General features: G+C 38.9%; 3 protein-coding genes across 3 annotated transcripts; 1 reads left to right on the plus strand and 2 right to left on the minus strand.

Annotated features, from left to right (window-relative positions):
- Positions 1-1717: 1717 nt before the first annotated feature.
- Positions 1718-7641, minus strand: LOC136679338 (uncharacterized). Its single transcript, XM_066657801.1, has 5 exons — positions 7293-7641; positions 6546-6709; positions 4875-5135; positions 4234-4389; positions 1718-2742 (listed from the first exon to the last, which is right to left on the minus strand). Exons 1-5 carry the CDS (start codon positions 7526-7528, stop codon positions 2561-2563), a joined length of 999 nt encoding a protein of 332 aa, XP_066513898.1. The 5' UTR covers positions 7529-7641; the 3' UTR covers positions 1718-2560.
- Positions 7642-8790: 1149 nt separating this feature from the next.
- LOC136679695 (immediate early response 3-interacting protein 1-like) lies at positions 8791-10524 on the minus strand. The gene is made up of 3 exons (XM_066658358.1): positions 10434-10524; positions 9801-9902; positions 8791-9330 (listed from the first exon to the last, which is right to left on the minus strand). The coding sequence occupies exons 1-3, from the start codon at positions 10516-10518 to the stop codon at positions 9275-9277; spliced, it is 243 nt and encodes an 80-aa protein (XP_066514455.1). The 5' UTR covers positions 10519-10524; the 3' UTR covers positions 8791-9274.
- Positions 10525-11812: 1288 nt separating this feature from the next.
- Positions 11813-26065, plus strand: LOC136677905 (very low-density lipoprotein receptor-like). Its single transcript, XM_066655608.1, has 21 exons — positions 11813-11864; positions 13230-13385; positions 13698-13898; positions 14029-14247; positions 14594-14794; positions 15319-15461; positions 16814-16943; positions 17716-17903; positions 18174-18357; positions 18980-19183; positions 19639-19807; positions 21050-21251; positions 21517-21679; positions 21786-21988; positions 22123-22651; positions 23073-23192; positions 23263-23370; positions 23648-23881; positions 24431-24917; positions 25112-25208; positions 26005-26065. Exons 1-21 carry the CDS (start codon positions 11813-11815, stop codon positions 26020-26022), a joined length of 4008 nt encoding a protein of 1335 aa, XP_066511705.1. The 3' UTR covers positions 26023-26065.
- Positions 26066-27134: the final 1069 nt, after the last annotated feature.

The following is a 27134-nucleotide window of genomic DNA, read 5'->3' on the forward strand; positions in this document are numbered from 1 at the left end:
CACACACACACACACACACACAGAGAGAGAGAGAGAGAGAGAGAGAGAGAGAGAGAGACTCAGGTAAGATCTTAGCAGCTCTCTGTATCTGATGTGATATTTCTTCTCTCAATGTTCAGGTAATTTTTCTTATGTGTTTGTGTAGGCATACACACAAACTCACCATTGCACGCTACCACACACTGACAGAATCAGGCCTTCATACATTAATCATCACTATTTTCAGTTACATACATCTTTATCTTACATACATCTATTTATATAAAGTTATTTTTGTTTAAAATTAATATTAGAATTGTTACAATATAAACAAAATGTGCATTATGTTAATCATTTCGTGCTCTCTCCTGTATTTACAGTATTTAGAGTACCCATCAAAACACACTTTTTAAATTTAATTCAAATAGACTCTGTTGATAAAACTACATTAATCCAGTCAATTATTGGGAAATTACAAAGAGGTTGGAAGCCAGACATTTAATTCTAACAAACAAAACAAAAATGAATGTGTCCTTAATCTTTACTTTATTTACATAAAAAAAGAAAGTCAACCAAAAGTAGATGAAAACATTTTACATTACATTCCACTGAAAATGTAAGTATATTTATTTAAACATATATATGGTTATATGCATATATGTATTTTTCTTCATAGAGGTGCATTTCACTGTTTGTGATCCAAGTGAAAGATCTTAAGCATTTTTGCATTTCTGGATAAGTAATACATTAATTACTCATCTTTGAGAAAAGAGAAATCACCTCAAGACCATTTTAACACCCTTTCCTTCTTTCTGAAAATGTGTCACCAAGTAACATCTCCAATGAACTAAACATGCACGCACATAAAACACTCATCATCAAAAGCCATATCATATAATTACTAAAAGCTCCCTAAAATCGATAAGGAGGGAATAAGACTGACTCACCCGAGTATGTACGTGTGGAGCATCTCTGGGCGTGTGATCCACTCTCAGTGTTACACATTCTCAGGAGGGAGGGTGGGAGATAGAGAGAAGGACAGAGGGAAAGAGACAGAGGTAGGGTGTAGGGAGGGGGAAGAGGATGCAGAGGAAGACAGAGAATATGTGAATCCTTCTTGAACTTGAGTTCATCAAGAAATGTAAGTATATACATACACTGACCTGTAATAGGGAGAGTAGGTCATTGCTACTCAGGGACCATCACTGCAGAAACTGACTATATAACTTTAGGAGGAGGTTTATAGCTTTTTTTTTTCTTTTTTCTGTGTTTCTGGGACAGAGGAGTGTTTTTTGTGCAGATGGCTGTCCTCTTCCACACAAACTCGAGTAATAAATAAATCAAGAGAAACATTTCCACATGCATGTAAGTACAGACTCTTTGTGGTCCAGTGAACATCAGAATTGTGAAATATTAAACAGGTAAGTTACTCAGAAGAGCAAGAGGGATATCAGCAACACTGCCCCCTGGTGGACAGGCCCAGCATAATCCGTTTCCAAAAGTTTGTGGACACCCCTTCTAATCTACGTATTGACCTACTTTTAGTTGCATCTATTGTAATTATGCACATATAGAGAATAGAGGTTGTACAATCTCCAAAAGCATGAAACGAAATGGGACATTCTGGAGATTACAAACCAATGGCTATAGTCTGCCCTGAGAGGATAAGTTTGAACACTTTATTTGAACAATATAAATTTTTTTTGAATACTTTAAAAACTTACAAACTCATACCAGTCAACATTTCTTGGGAACATTACATAAGGGACATTTTCCAGCATCCCTCCCCTGAGTCATCTCACCATCCTAGCCACTATGCACATACTCCTGACTGGAGAAATACCAGTCAACGTAGGGTAAGGCTGGACACCAATGTTGAAAAAGCTGTATTGTAGATACAGAGTGCATATTATTGACCATTGCAGTCCAGATATGTCTCCTGTGGCATATCAGAGTGTTGAAGTCTTGTATCAAGCACAAACCCAGAGAAATTCCACTTTCAAGACCATTGGTTTCCTCATTCAAAATGATTAAACGATATAATTGGAATATATTGTAAAGCAGTGGTAAACATGGCTCTGTTTCAACATGTTTGGAGTGTGTTGTAGGCATCAAATGCTTAATGCTAATTAAGTTTCTCAGTGAAATCATTGGATACATTTTCTTTATGCTTTTGTCAAATAAATACAGCTTCCAGAGAACTAACAAATCACAATACAGTTTCTAGAAATTCATCATTCATTCATTCATTCATTCAATGTGTGTAACTGCTTATCCAGTTCAGGGAATGTCCAGAGCCTACCCGGAATCACTGGGCGCAAGGCTGAATCACACCCTGGAGGGGGCGCTAGTCCTTCCATTTTTCTAGAAATGGGGTTTGTAATTATTATATACAAATATATTTATTTTAAATGACACTTAATTGCTCACAGGTGGACAATGCTTAGTGTAGTTTTACCTTTACAGCAGTACATTATATAATAGTAGAGTGAAGCACAGTACAGTAGATTATAGTAGAGTCCAGTGAATTATAACAAAGCACAGTTTGGTGCAGCATTGTTATTCTCTCATCAGAGCTGTGTTATGGTCTTTGTATTTCTCCTGCTATCAGCAGTTTGTGCGTGGTGCTCTCCTCCAGATGAAAGCTGTAGTGTGTTTGTGAAGATTCTGTCTGGAAGATACGGATGTTGACAGTTTTCGGTAACAGCAGAGGCTGAGAGTAACGTACAGTTAGGGACAGAGGTGCTCTTACAGCATCAGCTCCTAAAGAAACACACAAAAAATTTATGAAAACAATCTTTACAATCTTAATCTGCGTTCAATATTAACTAAAGAATATTAATTAATTTAAAGGCTGCTTTGCTCTGTTTCAAACTAGAAACTAGGGCTGGGCGATATGACCAAAAAACTCATATCTCAGTATGCCTAAAAGAAATGGCAAAATAAGATACAATATTACAAAAACCATAACAAAATATAATGTCAAAGTATTAGTGTTTATTTTTAATAACAAAAAGAGCATGCTGCCTTATCTAACTGTAATTATCAACTGTATGTCTAAGAAATAGTGATGGCTCGATCAAGTGTTTTTGCCCCCGATCCTGATTTGAGTCCTTTAATATTGAGTATCTGCCGATACAGACTCCCGATTTGATACTTAGATTTTCCTAGATATTGATGTTACACATATAAATAATTTAATATTGTATTTAATCTTATATGAAATTATCTAATGTGATTTTTATGCATAAAGAATTACTTTGATTCTAAAATCAGTCAGTTTTATTGTCATCATAGGTGTGTTGAGGGAAAAATTATATGTAGTTTCTTCGAGACACAGTGCAAAAATAAGATTTATTTTTTTAAGCACTTACTCAGTGCCACAAAACCAACGAAACCCTTTAGGCGGGACTATGACTCCATTGGCTGCAGCACTAAATGATGGACAGCTAGGTCTGGCTGCTGATAGGCTAAATAAAAGTGATGACCGCTGAGAAGCACATTCTCCATTTGGGAGCTGTGGAGTATCTGCCCCTTCTTCCGGCTGAGAAAGAGCAGCGTGTCTCAAACAATTCATGGTCTTAACAGCGCTCTTTTTTGGAATTAAAGCTTTGCTACTGGTTTCATATTTGTCCATTGTTGACTTACTCACAGTTATCAGAGAGGTAGTCCTGAGTGGGAGCGATAAATGTTCTGAGAACTGCTCCAGCGATATACATGAACAATGGCAGGACAGTGTAGAGTGTCTGTTTGTGTGTGCGAGCGTGCGTGTAGCACATGCGTAGGTGGGTGTGCACGTGAGAGAAAAACGGAGCTGAACAGGACCTTTGTCCGCTGTTTTAAATGTGCTCAGATGGAAACTTGTGTGTCCTCTACATACTCAATATAACTAATGGTAATTTTCAAATCATATAAAAATACTATGGAAAGTATGGATATTTGCTCAAATCACATTCACGCGCCTGCATTTGAAAGCTCGCACTTACGTCAGAATATCACGATATGGCAAAAGTCTTATTGAATTAAAAAACATACCGGTATTACCGTGAAAGATATTATATCGCCCAACCTTACTAGAAACATTTGTTTAATTTTATAGATCTTTGGGTTGTAGAAGCTAATGTAGCTGTTGTGTAGCCTCATGGACTATGTGATGCCATGTGGTTTCAAACCCCAACGCCTAATATTTGGTTACTTGTAAAGTTTGTAAATGTGTTGTTTCTGGACAAGAGGTAGAACGGATGAGTCTCTGACCTTTGACCTTCTCTGTCTCTGCCAGACACCTGGAGACACCCCATAGAGAAGCAGGACACCCAACACTACCAATGGAAAAAAACAGAGGGAGAAAAACACCAGAAAACACACCACGGGCCCACCATGGAACTAATACACTCACACACCACACACATTCTGAGAGAGAGAGAGAGAGAGAGAGAGAGAAAATACAGATAATACATTTAATTTACACCAAGTTTAATCAACATTTTGCAGAGCCCATACAGGCTAGAATATGTTTTAAATTCAAATTAAATAATGTTTTGTTACATTTTCGACTGGCATTGGCCTACAGTCCTGTGGCTCCTTGCTGACTTTTTGAAACCGTGAAATGCTGAGTGTAGTGTTTTTTTTTTTTTTTTTTAATAACAGATAATCCTCTGTAGTCTAAAGCAAAGTCATTTTTCATTTAATGACAGAGAAAAAAAACAATATTGGAATATCTCATGTCTTAATATTTCCTCAAGTACAAATGCCTTCTATAAACAAATTATTTATGTGTATATACCACAATATTTTCTTAGGTGTAAGAAAAAATATGCTGCACTTAAATATGCACATTTTGAACACAATAGATACATCATTATTTCATGACATAAACATACGTAGTGTGCACATACCATCAGTAGTATCTGTGTGTGACTGCAGCATGTGAGAGTATGTAGTGATGGGAGAGAGGAGTGTGATGATGCTGCTCCACCCTTCCGCTTGCTCTTCCTCCACATTCTTCTGATCTCTTCTGAGGCACAGGGAAAGATCCACCTCCACTCCACTTTCCACTTTCCTGTACTCCCTCTCTCCCACTTGCAGGGAGAACGCTCCTTTCTTCAGCTCGTCCAGAGGCTGACGTAAACATACTCTCTCGCTCACGCATGCCAACCCTCAGACACACACACAGAAAAAAAACAGTTTCATTATACACTAAAATATGGATAACAATCATATCCAAAAAAAGGTTGAAAACATTTGAAACAGATTTTTGCCTGTACACCCCAACAACGAAGCAGCACTGATCTTTCAGATTTACCTGCAGTATATTTAAATATTTGAGGTGCAGGCACTCGGACAAACATACACAAATTTTGCATCCAAACTACACTGGTTATTTATTTCAAACACTAATAAATACAGAAATATGGAGTTAGTGAAGATTTGTGCTCTGCTGTATGTTCCGCTAGGAAAAGGGAATACGGGTTACAATGAATCAGGAGCCTACCCTGATTTATTGGGTGTATGACTATATTTACTTTGTGGCTCATTCTGAGTTGTTTTGTCTGTAGTGACTTGTGGCCCTCTTACATGCCTTTACTGATTATACAATAGAGTGAGTCTCATGTAATTGTACTGCACGTATAAGAATACTTTTCATTGAGGCAAACTGTTACAAATATTTCCAAATATCTCCACAAACACTGCTAAGTGATAGACGAGATTGATCCCTTGCCGATATGTTTGTTTACACTGAGGATCGCATCACTGACATCACATTCAAGTATCATACAAAAGTACAGAGTCCAACTGAACCATGCCTGGGCCCACCTATTTATGCAGGCTGACACACAATCAGACGAGAGTCAATTGAAAAGGTCTTTGGGGGTCAATTGTGCACAGGCACAGCTTAATGTGAGTAAATCCTTAATCTCTTGATTTCTGCATCTCAGAGGTTCATCCACACTACTGACCTTTTCTCTGCTCCTCCTGGAATATGATTAAAATAGTAATTATAATCAAAACACAGGAAGCCATGCATTTTACTCTGTGAGCCACAAAGAGTAAACTCTGATGTGTCTATGAACTAAAGACAGTAAATTCTGAGGCGACTAAACAGAAAAGTTTCAACTCTGAGGTGACGGTGGGCTGAGGACAGTAAATTCTGAGGTGATCATGAGCTGAGTAAGCCCAGGTGATTGTGAGAGCTGTGAAGACTAAAATCTAAGGGGAGTAAATGCCAGTCATGTGCAGCGAGGGAATGAATGGTGATAAAATTGCTGTCTAACTAGAGTGTCTCCATAACCTCTGCTGTGAAGCTCCTTGTCAGCTGGAATGGCTTTAGACAGCTGCCTATGTAGGCCAGAACTAAAAAGTCATCTCATTAAGAATTGGGACACACCCCAGGTGCCCTTGTGGCAGCCTGAAATTTTGAAAATCATCTATTGAGCACAGTGACAGAATGTCCTGAAAGTATTACCTGAATCTGAGACTTCAGAAATGTAATATCATTTGTTTATGTGGTACAGCCCAACCATTCTATGATAATATGATCACATGTGTGAAAAAAAGAGGTCACTCACCATAGGGACTCAAGCAGAACAGCTGTGAACATTTTAAAATGCTCATTAGAGGAGAGCAGAGGTATTGTGGGTAGAAAAGTGGGATATCTCTGAAAGTGGAGTCTGGATAATCCCAGCCATATCCCACAGTGCTGCAGTATCGTCTCAGAGAGAGCTCCTCATACCTAAACACACATTTACATTTTTCTTATTGTGGTTTACAGTATGATCTTGCTACAGTTATTTCCCCATGACAGGATTTCTATGATCTTAAAAGTCCATCTAAAAAGTTACAAGGTGAAATATGCTGGTAACATTAGCTGTTAGAAGGGGAAGAACTACGTCCCCAATTCTGTATATTCTCAGAAATACATTTTTCAGGTTCCCGTAGGTGCTTTATAGAGATAGGGGACCCTTTAGTTATGTGACTATTATCTATGAATCTAACCTAGGGCCCTGTGAACAAAGGAACAATCCCCGTTAGATATATAATGTGGGGAAAAAAAACACTACGCAAAAACTGGCATTTCGTACAACTTTTCTTTTAAAACTTCTTTTAACTTTTCTTGGAGTCCAACGTCAGAGTGAGAGGCTACTTCTGAACCAGTTAAAGTGGTTCACGAGAAAGTAACTCCTGCACTTTTAAGGTGGAACGGAAAATTAAAACAGTTCCAAGTGACACAACGTAAACCCTGCAATAGATAAATATTTTGAATCCTAATTAGAAGCTGACATTCAACTACGACCATAGTCAGTATAACAACTTACCTGCAGTTAGTAAGTGTATAAATAAGCGGTTGTTTTTCTCTTTGGTCTGTGTTTATTTTTCCCCTTTTTTTCCTCACAGACTGCATTATAAAACTGAAGATCAAACCAACAGTTCCAGGAGGAGTGCCGTTATACTCCAGCACAGACCCAGGTTTACAGTAGAGATATTCATAAAGAAAATAAACACTCACAAATCCAACACAAAACACGGAAAAGACTGCGCTCAAACAGAACATTTTAAACACAAACAGCCTTCCCCTTTATGCCATAAACTTGTTCTGAGCTCAGAATATTAGTTTAAATGTTATAATTAATAATACACTGAATAAACCTTTACAAAAACTGTTGTAAACTGCGCTTTCGTAAATGAGTTTGACTAACAATGCGTTAGTGACCCCTAGCGACTGGGAAGGTCAAATACACAAACTACAGCCAGAACTCTCAGACAAAAAATAAAAAGCGAATAGTATTGTAAAAACAAAGAGAAACCAAGCCTAATTTTGCCAAATTAACCATATAGCCATTGTCACAGAGGTGTTTCTGGCATCTGAAAAACAGGAAAGCCCATAATACATACCCTTGTCATTGGAGAGTCTGGAGAAGTGTCGGTCCTTCATATCAATGTCTTTGTTTACATGTGGTTATTATTATGTGATTGTGATACAGAAAATATGGAAAGCAGGACTAATAAATGCAGAAATTAAATAAAGGAGCACAAAGTTTATTTCATAATATATAACACAGTCACAATATATAACACATCAGTGTTTTTCTTGTTCATTTTATTTAAAAATAAATACTAACTGATCTAGCACCAAAGAACAAGGAAGACCAAAAGAACAAATTCAGCAGTCCTCCTCTCTCTGTGAGATATAATACATGTGTAAATGTTGCAGAGTTCCGAGCTGTCCTGCGGTGCTTGAGAACAATGGAGAAACGTAACTAAAGTAGAGCCAGTCATAGCCCCAGAAACATACACAAACAGTGTGTTTCTGTCTTCTCTTATATTATTCAGCCACGGTTCGTGCTGAATAGCCTACTGTTCTTTTGTTACAGCTGGGAATTTTTTTTCTGGTTTACAAACCAGTTTATGTTAGTGGAAACACAAAGAACGGTTCCAAATTTAGATCACAAACTGGAATTTGAAATATGGCTGAACTAACAAAAGACGGTGTAGTAGTGCCACCTTAAGTTCTACAGTTCCTATATGTGCATTTCAACATTAGTCGGTCAGTAAGTGAAAATCCTCTTCTAGGCCGGCCCTGTAGACAGTCTGGCAAAAATAAATAAATAATAATAAAATAAACAACCATACACACAAATATATATAAACAATGGTTTTATTTATATATTAGCAATACAAAGAAATTATTATTCATTAACAAATCATTTGTTTATCACTAATAAAGCTTCAGAGAATAAATTACTATTACTTATAAATGCATATTAGCATTAGAGTAAATTAAATATATTTTAATTAATATTATCATTTGCAAGTCATATATTACAAGCTACATATTGGTCATTACAAATAAAACAGTGGAGATAGCTTTGTTTTACTACAAGACAAAGTCATTCATTAAATTCAACAAATAATTCAGATGAAAACAACATTACATGTGTCGCAGATTATATTTCATTATACTGGAATTGAAATTGATATAAGGCACAATTTATTTTTTAAACACAAAATGTTTTTATACATTTCTCAAAGGACTTATAGCTTTATAAAATAATTTATATTTATATTTAATTATTTATTGCATAATAATAACCAGTTTAATCCCAAATATCTAAAACATTATTACATATCTATGGGCAGAATCTCTGTTATTTTAAATCATTCATCTATGTCAGTTGTGTAGACGATTGATCTGATATTTCTTTATCTTAGTTTAAAGCATAAGTTAAGCTAGAAATCAGAAGTGGAATCTGTATATTTGATTTGTTTTCAAACTATCACTTTAATGTAAATCATTCCATCAACCAAAGAGCAGCAGTAGAATTATACACACGGAGTTCACCGCAATCAGAGGCACTGAAACATAGAAATCAAAACGTTTACATATTTATGTAGGCTACCCTTGGATGTGTATTGACACTTAAACATTGTTCATCTAAAAAAAATAACTTCACATAATATTTCTCATATATAATAAATACATAGATATTAATAAATATAAGGCATGTACAAGTATAATATCAGAAAATTCAAATTAGACTTTTTTTTTTTTTTCCTATCATGTGCACCTTCATCAAGAAAGTCTTTATACAATTTTATGGTCTGAGGAGCTGGTCCTTCATAAAGGGATGGCTGTTTGAAACAGGTTCAGTACAGAATCTGAGTCAGTGTAGCAGTTGATTTGTAGTGTTAAGATCAATCAGTGGAAAAAATGTCTGATTGAATTACTCAGTAATTTTAGATTGTTTCCACAACGATCCTGAACTGGATAAGCGGTTACAGACAATGAATGAATGAACGTAAAACATCTGTTTTGTGGAGTTTACCTCTCATGACTGTTCTGACTGAGCGGATCAGATTAATCAGCTGAGTTTTGATGCCAGGTTCTTCCCCAAACCCCCCCACACTCTGGTCCACACTCCAGCCAACTGCAAAAAACAAACAAACCAAAAAAAGCCATACTCTTCTCCGTTTTTTGAAGAATGTAAAAAGCTAAAACTCCAAGGTCGACGATGAGACTGAGATATAAAAAGTAAATATGAATGGAAGAAATGGAAAGAGCTGATTCCTTTGCATTCCTGCATTCCAACTTTTCTCAAATTTACTGGGAGGAGGTCCATCACTCCGTTCCACTGGGGGAGCAGTATAGCCCATGAACTTGGGCTGTCAGCTGCTTCTCAGTGTCCAATAAGTGGGTTTCTTATTTATTACAAACTACACTTTTAAATCTGTCGTTTTTTGTTAATGATTTTCTGTTGTAAAATCACATGTACACGGTGAGTTATTAGAAGGTTAAATGAATAAAGGTTTCCAAGTACTAACGGTTAACGTTAGCCATATTTTCGTCAGATAACGACTATTTAGACATATCTAGTTATTTAGCCATGACTAGGACTACGAGCATAATGTTTATTATTAAACATTATTAATATGTTATAGGAAACATAAAAGCTTCTTACTCTTAGCCAGAAATCTCTCTTCATGCAGCACCGCCACTGCGTTAGTGAGTAAAACCGCAGCCTGAATTAGTCCGTACAGCGCCATTACTGTTTACATTCAATACGAGTCCGAGTCGATTCTGCAAATATTCAACTCTAATGAATGAGTCGACTCTTGCGATTTGGCACGGTTCTACACTGTGGGGCACGTCGTATATTCTTATTTTTCTCCCTGAATAACAACCCCATAACGGTTATACTCTTTTTTTATACTAGATTTTGAAACAGGATTAAATTGTCAAGAGGGCATTCGGATCATAAACCCCACTCCAACTAAATCACACCAGAATACAGTTCAACTGCTACACTTGACATCGGGCATGTTGACATTTAGGTCAATGCTTTTCTAAAAGACAAGAAATGGAAGATTTCATTGTTGACCTAATGATCACTGTGTGCTTGGGAAACAGAGTTAATTGTAAAATGACAATTCTGACAATAATGTGAAAGGATTCATTACATTTTGAACTCTAAATGTATAACTCCACTTACCAGGAGTCTTAAATGAACAGTACACATAATTTTACCTTTATCAAAGTACAGCTTCAAAATCATTGTTATCCTTCACTGACCTTTAATAGGCAGATAGCTTGTTCCTTCTTTGGGATCCACAGAAACTGCACTGTGTAACTTTGACGACGGTAGTATACCACCCAGTCCCTTCCCCTTTGATTTCTGTATGATAAATTGAATAAAATGATAAAAGTTTACCTATAGTGCTTTTCCACCATCAAGGAATGGGCAGCACATTTCCACCAACAGAAACTGGTTTGCGAAAAGTTAATTCCCAGTTGGAACCAAGACTTGCTTAAGGAAATACCTCAAATTAAGTGATATTATGTGGAGCTGGATGGGTCATTTACAGCATGTCATACATTATATATATATCTCAGTTTGTGTTTATGTGATCTAAGTAGCAAGCTATTGTGCAGGAAAATGTTTATTGGGAAAAGTCCCTTCCCAGATGCAGATTATTATTGTAACCTAATTATTAATGAAGCTTTTACTGTTGTATATCGCACAGTATGTCGTGCTGTTACTGAATATCAACCTGGCTTTGATTGGTATCTAGACTCGGCCTGTGGCCTTGCGTCTATACGCCAGTGACATTTATGTAGCATATCCGCACACTTCTGCTGTGATGTTGCCTAAAGAATTATGTTAATATTAAAAGTGTTAAAAATACATATTTATTGTTATTTAACAAATGTAGGTTTCAGTGACAGCGCTCGTTTCTGAAGGAAAGTGGCTCCGTACTAACGCTGGAGACGTTAATTAGTGTAACCATGGTAACGGGGAGATTATAAAGCGCATGCTTGTGGCGCGTGTTTTTGTGCGCCATGTGTTCAGTGTTATCGCTGTGTGTGGCGGTCTGTGTGCTGCTGCAGTACGGTGAGAAAAGACAATTATAATTCTCTCTCGCTTGCTCTTTTATACATATAACGGGATGTTCAGCTGTAACATTAGTCTTTATCAGACACATGAAAAACATATGTTTTATCGGCTTTAAAATACTTTATTAATCTAGCTATGATCACTGGGGTTAAAATAAAGAAAAAAAGTATAAATTTGCTCAGTGTTTCAACATTCCCTTACACCTTAAACAGTGAAAGCTGATTTCAGGCACCTTGAGTTTAAGTTTTAGTTCGACCTTTGTAGGTTCATCTTAAATTGCACACTACAAATTCTAGGACCTGAGTTTGGATCTTAAATTAGTTCAGTTTGGAGTCTGTAGTGGGCATGTAACTGCAGCTCCCTTTAAAAGTGAAATGGGGAAATTAGAATGGGCTGCATTGATTAATGGTGTGCAGGGACTGTCTTTGAATAATGTAGTTTTAATTAAAAATAAGCCTGTCAAGATGAAAGTTAAAGGGCATTCAAGTTTCACCTTAGGTTTAAGCTATTTGGATAATCAATTCCTGCTTTGTCGCACTAATTACAAACACTTGGTGGAAATTGCCACTTTTGCTTCCAAGTAGGTATGGTGCATTTTTAGCTTTGGACAAGGGTAGTGTAGATCTCAATGTTTGCTAAATAAAGTATTTTATTTTTTTTATAAATACAAGTTTGTTTGTGGCTTATTAGCTAGCTACACTTTTGCTAGTGTTAAACTCAAGACACAAATAATTGTCTTTTTTTTTATCTCAGAGAATTGTGCAACAGGCTGTATATTAAACTGATGGCCATCCTGTTGAAATTTATATGGACCTGGTTTTGCATTTTCATTTTGTTACAAAACTCTTGACCATTTTCAAGGGGCCAGTTAGTCCTTGTCTGTTAGCTAGCTGGATTGCAAATTTTCAGAGGCCTGCTGCTGTTAACACAGTATCACTGGTGCTCAACACACTTGGAGAACATCACTGGTAAACTAGATTGCATCTACTAAACAAACATGTAAGATTACATTACCAGCTTAGTTCTGTTCTATTAGCTAACAGACACCTGCATTGGTTGTGGTTCTCAGTCCTGGATCTGGTGGGCCACTGTGCTGCATGTTGAGGTCCCTCTGTTTCCAACACACCTGATGCAACTAATGAGCTAATTAACAACCACTTGACGTGGGTGCAGTGGATTTAGGAGAAAAGTGCTGCATGCAGGATCAGGTTTGAGGAACACTTATCCAAGTGAAAGTAAAGAGGGAAGGCAGTCTGTCTCAAACCTGAGGCCAGTTGTGATCTCCTGGCTGTGACCCAGGATCAGCCTCTCCAGCTCCCGGAACTGATGAACTTTAATTTTTTTCCCTCTCCTTCTCTGTAGCTGCTGCAGGTGAAGTGGTTCCCCTGCGCTGTCGTCTGGGCTTCCATCCATGTAAAGATGGCTCTGAGTGTGTGGTGTTTGACCATGTGTGTGATGGCGAGAGAGACTGCCCTGATGGATCAGACGAAGAAGAATGTGCCACAGTGTGTAGCAAAGGTCAGTCTGTGGATCAGCTTGTTACTTGACATTGTGTAATTATTTTTAGCTTTGAATAATACTTCCCTCTATTTGATGCAACAGTGAACTATTAAACCTTTTTTTTTTGTAAATATTCTTCCAGGTCAGCCACTTAAATTAGCTGCTAAGACAGAAATTTGACTATAGTCTGGTCATGAATTAGATTTGGATCCTTGTATTTTGCAGTGTAAAAAAATGTATCTAAATGTCAGTTAAAGTAGTTTTTTCTGCAGTTTAAACAAAACCTTAAGACTGTCCAGATCCACCCCCTCCCACCTCTCCCCCAATCAGGTGAGTTCCAGTGTGCGCATGGCAAGATGTGTATTGACCAGGATCGGGTCTGTGATGGTTTGGCTCAGTGCCAGGATCGCTCGGATGAAATGAACTGCTATGAGGGCTGTGAGCATCGATGTGGTCATCGCTGTCTGCCAAGTTCTTTCATTTGTGATGGACAGATGGACTGCGAGGACGGCAGTGATGAGGATCTTTGCGGTAGGAGTTTAGAATCCCTTGAAAGTGAGGGATATGGATCATTTTTGGTTATTTAAATAAGTCTGTATATATGTCATTTAATTTGAAGCTGCTGCCACACATTTGATTTATTTCTCTTGTTAATACACAGAAGAGAATTCTGAGACACCTGATGAAGCTGACAAGTTAGAGGAGGACGTGGAAGTTCCCGTGACTGAGCATCCAACTGTTCAATCGTTCAGCTGCCGTTTGGGCTCAAGACCCTGTCACAATGGAAACGAGTGTGTTCTTTTCAGACACATCTGTGATGGAGAGGATGACTGCAGTGATGGCTCAGATGAAGAAGGCTGTGCTCAGGAGTGTGCGACAGGTGAAAGATTTTATCAACAACCCTGAGGCTTTACTCAGACAACCCAGAGCTGAGTTTTGATTGGATGGTTGGTTCTAGAGTTTGAACATTATTAAGCTACATTAAATCCCTTTCAGATGTGACATATATTTGTAGTTGGTTTCAAATCTAATCTCTGAGAATGTCTTGATTTTGCCACTTAGATTGGCTGCTAAGACAGTAATTTGACTATAGTCTGATCACAAATTAGATTTGGATCATTGTATTTTGCAGTGCAAAAAATGTATCTAAATGTCACTAGTTTATTCTGCAGTGTAAGCGAAACCTTAATGTCCAGATCCACACCCTCCCGCCTCTCCCCAATCAGGTGAGTTCCAGTGTGCCCATGGTAAGTTGTGTATAGAGCAGAGTCAGGTGTGTGACGGATTGCCTCAGTGCCAGGATCGCTCTGATGAGATGGACTGCATTGAGGGCTGTGAGCATCGATGTGGTCAACAGTGTCTGCCAGGGACTTTCATTTGCGATGGACAGGAGGACTGCGAGGATGGCAGTGATGAGGCCAACTGTGGTAAGAGTCTTGTATGCTAATGGTCCACTTAAGATGAGAACAGAATTATGCAAAATAGTGACAAACTTATTTTTTTAACCTTTTTAAAATGGGCTGCTCTTATCCGTCCTAGAAATAGATTAGAGACAGTACACTTTCAAATACTTCGAACATGTAATAAATATTCACAGCAGGGCAACCATAGCCTAATTGTCAGACAAGGGGGCCTGAGATCAGAAGGTAGCTTGTGATAAGTACAACTGTCAAGCCATCTAATCCCCAAAATGCTTTCTGGGCACTGAGCGTGACTTCCTGCTGCCCTGGGTGTGTTCACTGCCTGTAATGTTTCAATGCCCTGGACGGATTAATTGCAGAGGTCAAATTATTTTATTGTTGTACAATGACCATAAATGCAAAATTTTGTAATCTGGTTCTGATCATTATTGCATAGGCCCAAGACAAATTAGAGCAACCCTTAATTAATGATTTAAATGATGGGTTTGATTATCTCCATCTTTTCCTACTCTTTTGCACCTTGTCTTTAGGAGATGGGAGCTGCAATATTTCTGAATTTCAGTGCAGCAATGGGCAGTGCGTGTCCATTAGCATGCAATGTGATGGTCACCCAGACTGCAGGGACCGCTCTGATGAGAAGAACTGCTCAAATTGGATTAATTGCAATGAGACAGTAAGTCAGTATTTGCAAAAATCTATAGAATCTTTTTATTTTTAAATAAGTTATTGTAGCATGTAATCATGGTTAGTTTTTTGCCTCCCTCTCCTACACGGTCACCATTTTGGGGGCTGACTGGCCAGTACTAAAGTAAACAGATGTGGTTAGATGGATATATTTCTAATACATAGCCACTCTCCCTGTGCTGGACAGGGTCTCGCAGCATTAAAAAGCACAGAAGTCCAAGCCCTCTTTTGTGAGTGGGGTCAAGGATCCCCCTTTCTTTATTAATGAGGAAGAAAAAGCCATTATGCTTTGTTAGCCACATTAGCATTTTCTTCATAGAAGCTAATTGACATATGTAGCATTTAAGCCTCCAATGTATTTCTTGTCCTTTGTGACTGAATGGGAGTTATTCATACATGGATCATATAGAACAGGGGTGGGCAATCTTATCTGCAAAGAGCTGGTGTGGCTGCTGGATTTTAGCCCATTCAGGCCAGAGCATACCTGATTTCACTCTTAATTAGTTCTCACTAAAAGAGTGAATCATGTGGCCTCCTGGTTGGTTGGAACAAAAACCAGTAGCCACACCAGCCCTTTGCAGATAAGATTGCCCACTCCAATATTGAAGATTCAGTAATGGTTATTGTGGGTTTTTTTTATTATTATATATTTAATGTTCATACTTTTCACCCTTTTTATGGGATAATCTGATCATGCTGAGCCTGTGCTGTTAATTATTTCTCTGCTTTTTATTAAATTAATAAAATAGCCCTCGTCTGAATGTGAGATTTGTTTCCATGATGCATTGAAACTGAGGCTGAATCTCAAGTGTGTAGTGCACAGTATCATAAAATATTTCTGCACTCTTATATTGGCTTATAAAAACATTTGTTTTATAAGATGCAAAAATTCCTGTTGAACTATTGCCCTGGGTGGTGTTAGTTTTTTAATCTGCAAAACACACTTTGTTCAGAGTTTGGCACTATTTGGAACGCAGCAGAAGCCCCAGAGTTGGACAGAATAGGGCTCTGTTTACAAATGTGATGCAGGTAAATTGGTCAGGTTCCTCACTTATGTCTATAATATAACATCTAAATGAAAATTTAAGTTTTGACACACCAGTGTAAATGCCCAAAATTGCTTATTAGCTACTCAAAATTGGTTCTACTATACATCATGGCATCATGTAAAGGATTGGTGCTTCAGGTAGAAGTGCAGTAGCCCCACCCTTTTGGCATACAACCCTCTAGCCCTTTCAATCTGTCTAGAGCTTCAGTTTCACTGAAATGGCCTACAGTACTTTAACTATGCCCATATAGCCTATATTTGCTTAATGTTAAAGCTCATACTACTGTGTGTAGAACTGTAGAGGATCACCGGTACAGTGCGGGCAGTTTCAGTGGCAGTGTGTGTCTCGGACAGCATGTGTTCCTCAGAGCTGGCTATGTGATGGCACCAATGACTGCAATGACCACAGCGACGAGGCTAACTGTGAGTCTACACATTATATCCATGATAGTCTCCCTGTTAATCTTGCATCCAATCCCAATTTATTCCTATTTGAAATGTCACCTTGCTGCTTAGAACAGATTTACAAGGTGTAGTGATTAAAGTCTTTCTCTGCAAAATGGCACAACCCTTTAAAAGTCTGATTATATGATCAGCAGCTCTAACAGTCTGCAGTTAAAGGAGTGGTAAAGAGCAGCATGCTTATTTCTGGACAGAAGTTAAAAGTAGGACCTTCAGAAGCATTTTATAATCACTCATTCCACACTTCTGTAATATAAAGCAAAACTCAGTTTTACTCAGCAGATTTTCTTCAAAACATCCAGTCTGACCTTAAAAGTTGCAGTAACGTCAGCTGCCAGGAGGTTATTTCTTCATTTAAGTTGGTCAACTACAAAAACATCAGCATAATATTGTCACAATATTAGGTCATAATATATAAGCTTAAATTTGGAAAATACTTATTTTAAAAGGATGATCCACAAAGCATTCATATACTGTTTGAAGCGTCCCTCTGAAATCACAGCTTTATAGGGCCATATAGCTCCTATATTAGGCCCTACCCCTCTGTCCTAAGAATTGAAACACCTTGACCTTAGGCAAACTGGAGAGCTAGGATTGTGGTAGGGAAAAGGAGTGAAATTATATTTACACTTGGTGGCATGTTTAGACTAGATGGATTGACAGTGTTTTTGTGTCCGTTTTATTGGGGGGGGGGTATTTGTTGTTGTTTATTATTATTATTTTTCTCTCTCAGGTGAGCCACAGTCTTGTCGTCCTCATCAGTTTCAGTGTGAGAGCTCAGGATGTGTGGACCCATTGCTGCTTTGTAATGGAAAGGCAGACTGTCCTGATGCATCTGATGAGGGTGGAGCCTGTTGGAATCAAACATGCACAGACCAATCCCAGTGTCCACATGACTGCTATAGCACACCAGCAGGAACAGTATGCCTCCAGTTTTTCTTTAAAAATGAATTTATCTACGACTTTCTCAACATTTGTAATTCAGTGTTTGTGTAATGACTGACTGTAGAAAAACTTCGCTCAGATTGTTTTACAGTGGTGGTTAAGGCAACCATGTCCAGAATACAAATGGAGGATTTTTGAGGCAGATATCGGATTCCATTGTCTGCCACTGTTAACAATTACAGCTTCAGAAACCTATAATCAGTGATTTGGTCCCAGAGACTTTTTGCTCTGATTGTTTGTCCTCAGCGTTGTTGGTGCAGGGCAGGTTACAAGCCTGTAGATGGTGCGATGGAGTGTGTAGATGTGAACGAGTGTGTGGAGATTCCAGCGGTGTGTTCTCACTCCTGCATAAACACTGAAGGCTCATTCCATTGCTCCTGCTTTCATGGTTACATTCTGCAGCCTGATGGACACAGCTGCAGAGTCACAGGTAAAGCTTGACAAACTAGACTTTTCACTACGTATACAATTGTGTACACCACTTATTACCAATTCCACTACTGTTTAAATTGTCAACACAGGAGTTCAGTTGTACACATAGCTTGTATAATCCCATAGAAAAGTATTGACCAAATAGAACTGGATGATCAAGACCACCACAGAGCAAATATGGTTTGGGTGGTGGATCGTTCTCAGTGCTGTTGGTGATCCAAGAGGCCCCTCACTCTGACTTTTCTTAGTGGGCCAACAATGATGGCATGCCTAATAGAGTTCAGAGACATTAGCTTGACATTTGGAGCAACAGATGGACTACAGTCTGTAATTGTAGAAATGCAACATGCTCCTGTATGCTTAGTGGAGCTGAGAGAATGGACAGTGAATGTAGAAACGAGGTGGTTATAATGTTATGGCTAGTGTATGTTGTATTTGTCCATGTTTAACTGTACATTTCCAAATGAGTGCTCTCAAACTTGTTGCTGATTTGAGAAAGTAGTTTCACATGATCATTGCATTGATTTTTAGCTGATAAAATGGAGAATGTTCCAAATGTAAACAGACAGAAATCTGAGTTTAAATTTCCTCAAGCTTTTTTGTTTTTGGAAATGTTTCAGGTGACTTGTATTTGCTGCTCTCTGTCGACTCTGAGCTGGTTCGGATGGACCTGAATAACTCTAGCCTGGACACGCTGCTCTCAGAACCTCGGCCTATTCTCTCCATCGATTTTGACTGGTTGGAACAGCGAGTTTATTGGGCAGATTCTAAGGCTGTGAAATGGACCTCGATGGACAGAAAGAACAGAAAAACGCTACTTCAAGGTGAGAACAAGGAGCTGAACATTTCACAAGGGAACAATACAATTAAAACATGGGCGGCTCTGTCCTGGGTGAAATCCTAGTGCCCGATGCAGTCCTCCAGGTGGACGGTCATTTCTGGTTGAGAGTACGCTGTGCGGGTTTGGCCGCTTCTCGCCAGTGTGTGTGAATTGAGCGTTCTGAGCAGTGTAGATTGTAAAGCATCCTTGGGTATCTAGAAAGGCCCTATATTAGTGTAACGATAACTAACTAACTAAAACATGGCTTTAAGGCTCTTGGTGACATTGACCAGGTAGCGTGAGCTTTGTTTTGTGAAACATTATACCAAATTGTACAAGTTAATGTAATTTTTGTTATGCATTCAAAAATAATTTGTGAAGCTTAACAGTGTAACACTAATGTTTGATGTATTCCAAATATACTGTTGAGTTCAATTGTTGTAAACTTCTGTTCTGCAGGTGTGTGGGTGAAATGTTTAGCAGTGGACTGGATTGGGAGGAATATGTATTGGATGGACAGAATGGATAGGATGATAAAGGCTATGAGTCTGAATGGGTCAGAATCTGTTGTTCTGGTGGAGAATGATGTAGAAGAGCTGAAGTCACTGACTCTGCTGCCTCAGAAAGGGTGAGAAAGCAGACACTAATTCCAGAGGGCCACATGAACAGGAAATTGTAAAACATGAGGACAATTTGGCTGATGAATACAAGAAACTGATTGTAAAATACATAATATATTTAAATTAGATTTAGTGCGACTGACTGCAATATCTGTTTCAAGCTGCACTTTAAGGGATTTTGGAGACCTTTCGCAATGTGTAACAGCATGAAACGTGCAAAAGAGAATTTAGTGACGTGGGCTGTGCTTTAGATCTAATGATGTCTTTAAAAGCTGATTGTAGAGGTGTATAATTTCAAGCCCATAGGAATAGTTTTCTAATGTATTTATTCATTTTAATTCAGTGTCACAGACTTTATTCGCCAGGTTTTATATTATCTTAATCTTGAGTTTCAAAGCTGTGTTATTTTGAACTTGCCCTTGCACACTTCCTTGTCGTAAGGTTTGAGGCTCTGATATGGCACCACATCAATGTCAAAAGTAGAGGGTGGAAGAAAATCTATTATAAAGATTCCCTTGCATACCAAATTCTTTTCCCTCTGGTTCTTTGCTTGAGAGGATTTTCCATGCTCTGGTTTTAAAATGGCTGGATACTTGACAGTTTGGGGACAGAGTCAGGGCCTCTTCTCTCCCTGAATGCTATTGGCTGATGTCTCCTGGTTCTGTGACAGCCCACCTCAGTCTTTATATGGCCCGACAACTAGAAGAAACCTTCTACAAAAACAAACATGGATGTCAACCATGGTCATTTGAGTTTAATTTTGTGGGGGATAATTTTTTTAATTTTGGGCACTTTCTCATTATCTCGTTTCCTGACTATGGTTCCAAGGCTGTCCTGCAGTGTCTGTCAGTGCGAGTGGGTGGAATACAAAGTAAACATAGCTAGTGAACAGGAGTCAACACCCAAATTAATAAACTTTTTTAAACCCATCTAGAAATTGGGATCGACTTTTGGAAAATGATTTGGAGTTAAAAGTTAATTGACTCTTTTGTGACTCTGGTGCTGTCCTGAGGAAAATGGCTGCTTTAAACCATGACTAGTGTGAGGTTCAGGAAGCTGCAGCTCCCTCTACGACTTTCAACATTAATGTGATGCCATACACGAGCATTCATGTGATGAGCATCATTGAAAAGAGGGGTTTAAAATTTTTTTATATAATTTCATTACACCCCTATTGAATATTGTACAACTTTTACAATTTTTTAGAGGGAGTTTACACTGCCCTCTAAAATAAAACTTTTGCATGTCAGGCTGATGTTCTGGACAGAAACTGGGGATAAGCCTGAGATAGAGAGAGCAGGGATGGATGGATCAGACAGACAAGTGCTGGTGCAGGACTCGGTGCAGTGGCCTGTAGGTTTGGCTGTGGATCTGCTTCAGGAGCGTCTTTACTGGACAGATGAGAAACTACATTGCATTGGTTCAGCTGCACTGGATGGAGGCAGCATTAAGGTACAGTTGGCTTCAGTTTTCAACCGCAGATATCCTGATATGTTTAAATCCAGTGTTAAATTTAATAAGATTAATCCTGCTTTTGTGAAAAGGTCATCCTTGTTGCAAGTGGCCAACATGTGCAGCGCTCTCTTGCTACCGAAAGATCCTATGGTCTTTTATCCCTGTAGTCTGTCCTACAGTCTATGTTCTGTGCCCAGCCTTCTACCTATGATCTTTGTCTTGAGTCCACATTATAATAATCCAATTAAACACTATCTCCTAGTTATTGCAGCTGATGGAGACCCCAAGCCCATTTTCCTTGGCTGTATTTGGTGATATCATCTACTGGTCTGATATTCTCAGAGGAACCATCCAGGGAGCGAAAAAAGCCACTGGAAAAGAGCCACAGGTTCTGCTGAGACCACCTGGATTGCCTCTTCACCTCAAGGGAATTATACCTCACTTGTTTATTAAAACAATTACTTTTTCATACTTTTAAAATTTGTTAACAATTGATTCAAAACCTAACCAGAAATTGTTTCATTCATAAACAGGTGATGCATGGGATTCTGCAGCCACGTGTGGAAAACCCAAGTTTGTTAAAGCACTGTTCTCACCTGTGTGTATTGGCTCCTGGTCTGAAAGGTGTATGTAAATGTCCACCTGGTTCGGTTCTGCTTGAGGATGGACTCACATGCTCAAAACCCAAAGACTCCACCTTCCTCCTGCTCCTTTCCCCTACATCTGTAGTACAGGTAAACAGTCTTTCACTACTGACCTCTACATACATTACCCTTCAGAAATAAACATTTCCTCTGCTAGGACATTTTCATGTGCAGTCAAGATTTTGCATTGCTTTGCTCTTCAACCCCACCTCCCCCTCCACCAGATTTCTCTGCAGAACAGGCTTAGTGGTGTGGGTCTAAGTGATTGGCCAGAGAACAAGAGGATGGTTCTGCCAGGTGTGAAGGAGGTAAAGAAACTGGACCATGGCATGCAGAAGGAAGTTCTGTTGGTATGGGATGCTGGGCTTGGGTCTGTGACTGAGTTTGGACTTAAAAATGGGTCTTTATCTCTGCGTGGAACCCTGTTCAGCCTTGGGGGAGACACTTTGGCTGCGATGGCAGTGGATTGGACCACTGGGAACATGTATTGGAGCAGCAGGGCTCAGCCAGGCCTGCGGATCACTTCATTCTCTGGCAAACACACTGGTCTGATCATGCAGGACCAGGTCAGAAATGTTAGCTCAATCACCCTGCAGCCCTTGGCTGGAAGAATGTGCTTCAATAATGGGCTGACCCGGCTAGAGTGTGCTCACATGGACGGACAGAATCGGACCACTGTCTGGGGCAGTGCAGTTAGGCCTGTCTCATTAAGCCTGTGCAAAAAAGGGAGCAGGCTCTTCTGGGCTGACACTAGTGAGTGAAAAATTAAAAATTTTTTTTTTTTTTTTAAATACAACATTCAGAAGATACTTTACACCCACCTGGAATAGCTTCTCTAACGGTACCTAACAGAATGAGCACAAACACATTAACTACCAATAATGATGCTAAAGCAGCTGTACTACAACATAAACCACCAAAGATGCTATAGCAACCATCCAGAGTTCATAAAATACCCTAGCAACAGCCAGCCATATCATTCTTCAATGCTTTAAGCAAGGTCTTGCTATGTTTTTCAGGACATTTTAAATAATTGATTTTATCACTGTATAACTACATAATTTAAATATAAAGGAAAGCTACTGTTGCAGAAGGAAAAAAGAAATTGGTACGGAACTGTACTCCCTCATCTCATCCCAACCCCTCCCCCCCCATTCTCTTGCCATTTCCTCAGGTCTGGGAGTTGTGGCCTCAGTTAAAATAGATGGCTCCGGATATAATGAAATAAAAACAGAAAAGGGCTTGGTCATGTTTGCTTTGGCCAACAAAGTCCTGGTCTGGGTCACTCAAGCAGGTCAGCACATCTTATGTTAACTGTTCTAATGTAATGGTTTACAAGACATTGTACTAATGTAATGTCTCAGATTCCACAAAGGTTTGGTTTAGTGACGATCAGGAGAATTCAACGCTGTGGTTTGAAGTTAATGCTGAAGTCGTAGATATGAAAGCCTTCAGTGACTCCAGTCCAAAAGGTATATGTACATATATTTTTGAAGTATAAATATATTAATAGTGATTAAGCGCTCAACCTCCTGAGTGTAAAATGCATGTGGTGGTGATTTTAACTGAATCTTAGTGCTGATTATTTTTATTATGGCTATATTTATGTATGCATGTTAATGTATAATCTTAAAGAAACTTTCACTGTCTATATTCTGTTAATGTAAAAAGGCTCCAGTTACATCTTTTAAATAAGATCTGACTTTATTTTTTTGCAGCATTCTTTATTTATTTTTCTATTATGCCCAGGCACTAACTCCTGCTCAGTTAGCAATGGAGGCTGTGTACAGCTGTGTCTCCCAGTTCCTGAAGGACATTCATGTCACTGTGCTGGTGGGTTTCTCCCTGTTGATGGAAAGAACTGCATTCGGGATCCCACCTGCCCCCCCGGAATGCTACCATGTTTGAGTGGAGAGGAATGTGTGTCCACAAAGAAACACTGTGACAAACGGCCGGACTGTGCTGACCACTCAGATGAGATCTGTGAGGAACAGAACTTTCTGAAATTAAGGGTGTTATTCAGGAATTTGTGTTCTGTGCTGGCTTCACACTTGATGTAGGAACACTTAATGTAAGGATTACCGTTTGTGTAGTTCTGCATCACAACCACCACTTAATCTTCCCAGAAATATTTGATGGAGCTCAATCACTTCAGAGAACACCTGAGTTTCAATGCTCCCCAGTACCATGGTGGTGAGATGTATATCCAGCCCACACTTGAGCGTGATGGCTCAATTAGCGCTCCAGATTTGCACACCTATTTTCTGTATCCACAATAGGGGAACCTTAATATAAACAATCTGTCCATAACTCATAGGAAGAGGCTTATCTACATTTGAGGTAGTCAGCCCATTCTTAGTTACATAGCAATTTACAGTGCTTCATTAGATAATGAAATTTCTACTTTGCCTAGGAATTGTTACCAATTTGTATGTCTAGAACCACAGCAATTCTTGAATAATTGCATAAACTGTTCTACACTTTATAGTACATGGACTTATATATAATTTTTTTTTTTTTTTTTTTTTTTAGGTGCCCTGGACAAGCTGAACTCTACACACGGCCCTGAAATATATCTCAGACCTAAATCTGGACAGAGTTCCTTAAACGGCATCAGGCTTGTGGAGAAAGAGGGTTTGGATTTTTCTCCTAAAAGTTTAGCTCCCAAGATTCAGGATAAGGATTTGGTGACAAGTCTGAACCCTGAGACTCAGCCCACATCCAAGCCCCCTTTACCCACCATAACAGCCAAAGTTAAGGAGGACCAGGACAGTAAAGTTAAGGTTGAAGGTGTGGATGCTGAATCCTGTGGTTTGCAGTTGTGTGGGGGTCATGGTGAGTGTGTTTTAGGGAATGGAGCACCAGAGTGCCGTTGTTTTTCGGGCTACAGTGGACAGCGTTGCGAGGAGTCGGGGGTCCAAGGCCCAGTCGTTTATGCAACTGTAGGGCTCTGTGCTGCTGTCATCATGATTGGAGTAACAATTGGGATTGTGCAGAAGAGGAAGGCTGCAAATCGCAGGTAGCATATTCTACAGATATTACTGACATACTCTTAACCACAAATGTGACTTTGTGAGATTTGCAGTTCAGTCCCTGTAGAGGGCAAAACCATCTGTAACCTGTCATGGGAGAGGTTGATTTTTATTTATTTTTAGGTGGCAATTAATGATTGCCCTGTACTTGTCTGCTTACAGTAATGTTTGTATGTTTCAGGCAAACAACAATAAGAGGGACTCAAATGCAGGATCTGGAGAAAACAGCAGAGTCTACTCCTTTACAAACAAATGAAAAGGACCCTGAACACCCAGAGGTCTGAATGCTTTGTCTTTTCTTGGTCTCTCTCACCAAATTTAGTCCATCAGCTAGTATGCTGGATGGCTTCCCCCAGTTAACCTTGTAACCTTAACAGATGAGTAGATTCTAGAGGTGTGCATGTTCACCCTGAAAATCAAGCTTGAATACATGCCATCATTAATACTGGCTTGGTTTGGTGTTAAGAACAAGCATTAATCTTAACTACTAGTGGGTGCTTGTAATGCTTAACTTATTTAAAACTATTTCTAATTGTATTTCAAATATCATTGGAATTGGATCCAAGCAGGATGGTAGTTCTGACCAATAGGCTGCAATGTAGGCAATTCTGATGATGGGGTGGGGGGGTGGAGCAGTGTAGTCTTGAACAAAACTTTAACTGCAGCAGACTGGAAACATCTTTAGGTAATGTCTTTAGCAGTAGTTTCAGGTTTTGTTTGGGATCTGATGATGGTCAGGTTTGAGTATGGAGGCTTCATGGTGAGCTCTTCAATTCTGCCTTTTTGAGCAACACACTGCCTCAACTGCTGATTTGAAACTCTGGGAGCCATTGTATATGACAGCCTGCCACTCCTAGTAGTGATTGAAAAATGGGGGGATTGTGGAATCAAATGCAGTGATGAGTGTAAATCTATTTCAGAACAATATTTACTACAAATTAGCAGGCATTTTGCATTTATTTCATTAAGCTGATGGGCTACATTTGAGAAGAGCATGTTCTTTGGTATTTAATTTGTTTAGCAATAAACCATTTAAAATTCTGTTAACTTTTAGTTTTGTTTGTTCTTCAACAGGCCTCCTCTGTGGATTAATTTTCTATGCATAATATTTAAATAAAAGCTGTATGTGAACCTGAGCTGCTTCAGTTAATTTGAAAGTGCACCCCCTCATAGCCTTTTTAAATCTTGGTTTATAACGCTTGCCAGCTTTTACACTGATCCACCACTAATTTAGTTTTTCACATTACAGCACCAACTTAACTGTGCTGTGAAGCTCAGACTTCCTATAAGTGTCTACTCATTGTTTTCTTTTGGTATTCACACCAAGTTGGTAAATAAAAGCATAAACTGTACAATAATGCTGTGAAATGCAACAAGCAGCTGGCTACCTGATGCCTCTTGGTCCATTTTTATACTGCATGTTTAGCACAAATGTGTAGTAATGGTCGGCTGGCAGCCCCTTTTCCACCCACTTGGAACTGGATTTGTTCCTGTTCACACCTTAAATGGGTTGGTTCAAGATTCCTTCCCAGCTGGAAACAAAGTTGTAGGTACCTTAGCATGAATCTTGACCACATCCTTTGGCATAAGGGAATTATAAACAGGAAAATGCACTGCATGTTTCCTGGTGTAATGGCAGGCCCCCAAGATTTGCCTTCCAAAGCATGCCATAGTAAGTGGAAGTGCTACCAGAAGACTAAGAGCAGCTCTCATTAACTCCCATTCATTTTGGTGTGTTTTTGAACCAATGATAAAGGGATTTCTGAGCCATTTCCATACAACACATTCTGTCGTACTTTATCATTTAATCCATGAGCATGTAGTTTACCATTACTTAATTTCTAAAGATGAGTTGTGACCCAAAACACTGTACTGTTTGATGCTCAGTATAATCCAAAATGGTCTTAATCATGTCAGCTGTTTTATTTTATGAATTACTGTAAGATGTCTTAATTCCATAATTGATTTATGCAGCCTTGTGTAACATTCAAATCCATCTGGAGATAGATATTATATTCACACACTGTGGCATGCGAAACATTTGGCACCGGTGGTCAAAATTACAGTGAACATTTAAGCAGAAGGAAGATAAAATGATCCCCAAAAGGCATAAAATTAGATGAGACACTTTTCACTGTGTTAAGCAATATCAGCCGGACGCATTTTCAGGTCCCAAAAACAGTACTTGCCGCTCAACGGTTCTA

This window comes from Hoplias malabaricus, chromosome Y (genome assembly GCF_029633855.1).
Source record: "Hoplias malabaricus isolate fHopMal1 chromosome Y, fHopMal1.hap1, whole genome shotgun sequence".
NCBI classification, from domain to species: domain Eukaryota; kingdom Metazoa; phylum Chordata; class Actinopteri; order Characiformes; family Erythrinidae; genus Hoplias; species Hoplias malabaricus.

Bases quoted from the DNA above. Each gene is read 5' to 3' on its own strand.
- LOC136679695 (XM_066658358.1), bottom strand. From the start codon at position 10,518: ATGGCGCTGTACGGACTAATTCAGGCTGCGGTTTTACTCACTAACGCA. The intron at 9,903-10,433 runs GTAAGAAGCTTT...TGTTTTTTGCAG, and splicing joins AGAGAGATTTCTGGCTAAGA to TTGGCTGGAGTGTGGACCAG. The intron at 9,331-9,800 runs GTAAACTCCACA...TCTATGTTTCAG, and splicing joins AGTCAGAACAGTCATGAGAG to TGCCTCTGATTGCGGTGAAC.
- LOC136679338 (XM_066657801.1), bottom strand. From the start codon at position 7,528: ATGTTCTGTTTGAGCGCAGTCTTTTCCGTGTTTTGTGTTGGATTTGTG. The intron at 5,136-6,545 runs GTGAGTGACCTC...TGTGTGTCTGAG, and splicing joins GTTCTGCTTGAGTCCCTATG to GGTTGGCATGCGTGAGCGAG. The intron at 2,743-4,233 runs GTCAGAGACTCA...GTGTTTCTTTAG, and splicing joins AGAGACAGAGAAGGTCAAAG to GAGCTGATGCTGTAAGAGCA.
- LOC136677905 (XM_066655608.1), top strand. From the start codon at position 11,813: ATGTGTTCAGTGTTATCGCTGTGTGTGGCGGTCTGTGTGCTGCTGCAG. The intron at 11,865-13,229 runs GTGAGAAAAGAC...CCTTCTCTGTAG, and splicing joins CTGTGTGCTGCTGCAGTACG to CTGCTGCAGGTGAAGTGGTT. The intron at 16,944-17,715 runs GTGAGTCTACAC...TTTCTCTCTCAG, and splicing joins CCACAGCGACGAGGCTAACT to GTGAGCCACAGTCTTGTCGT.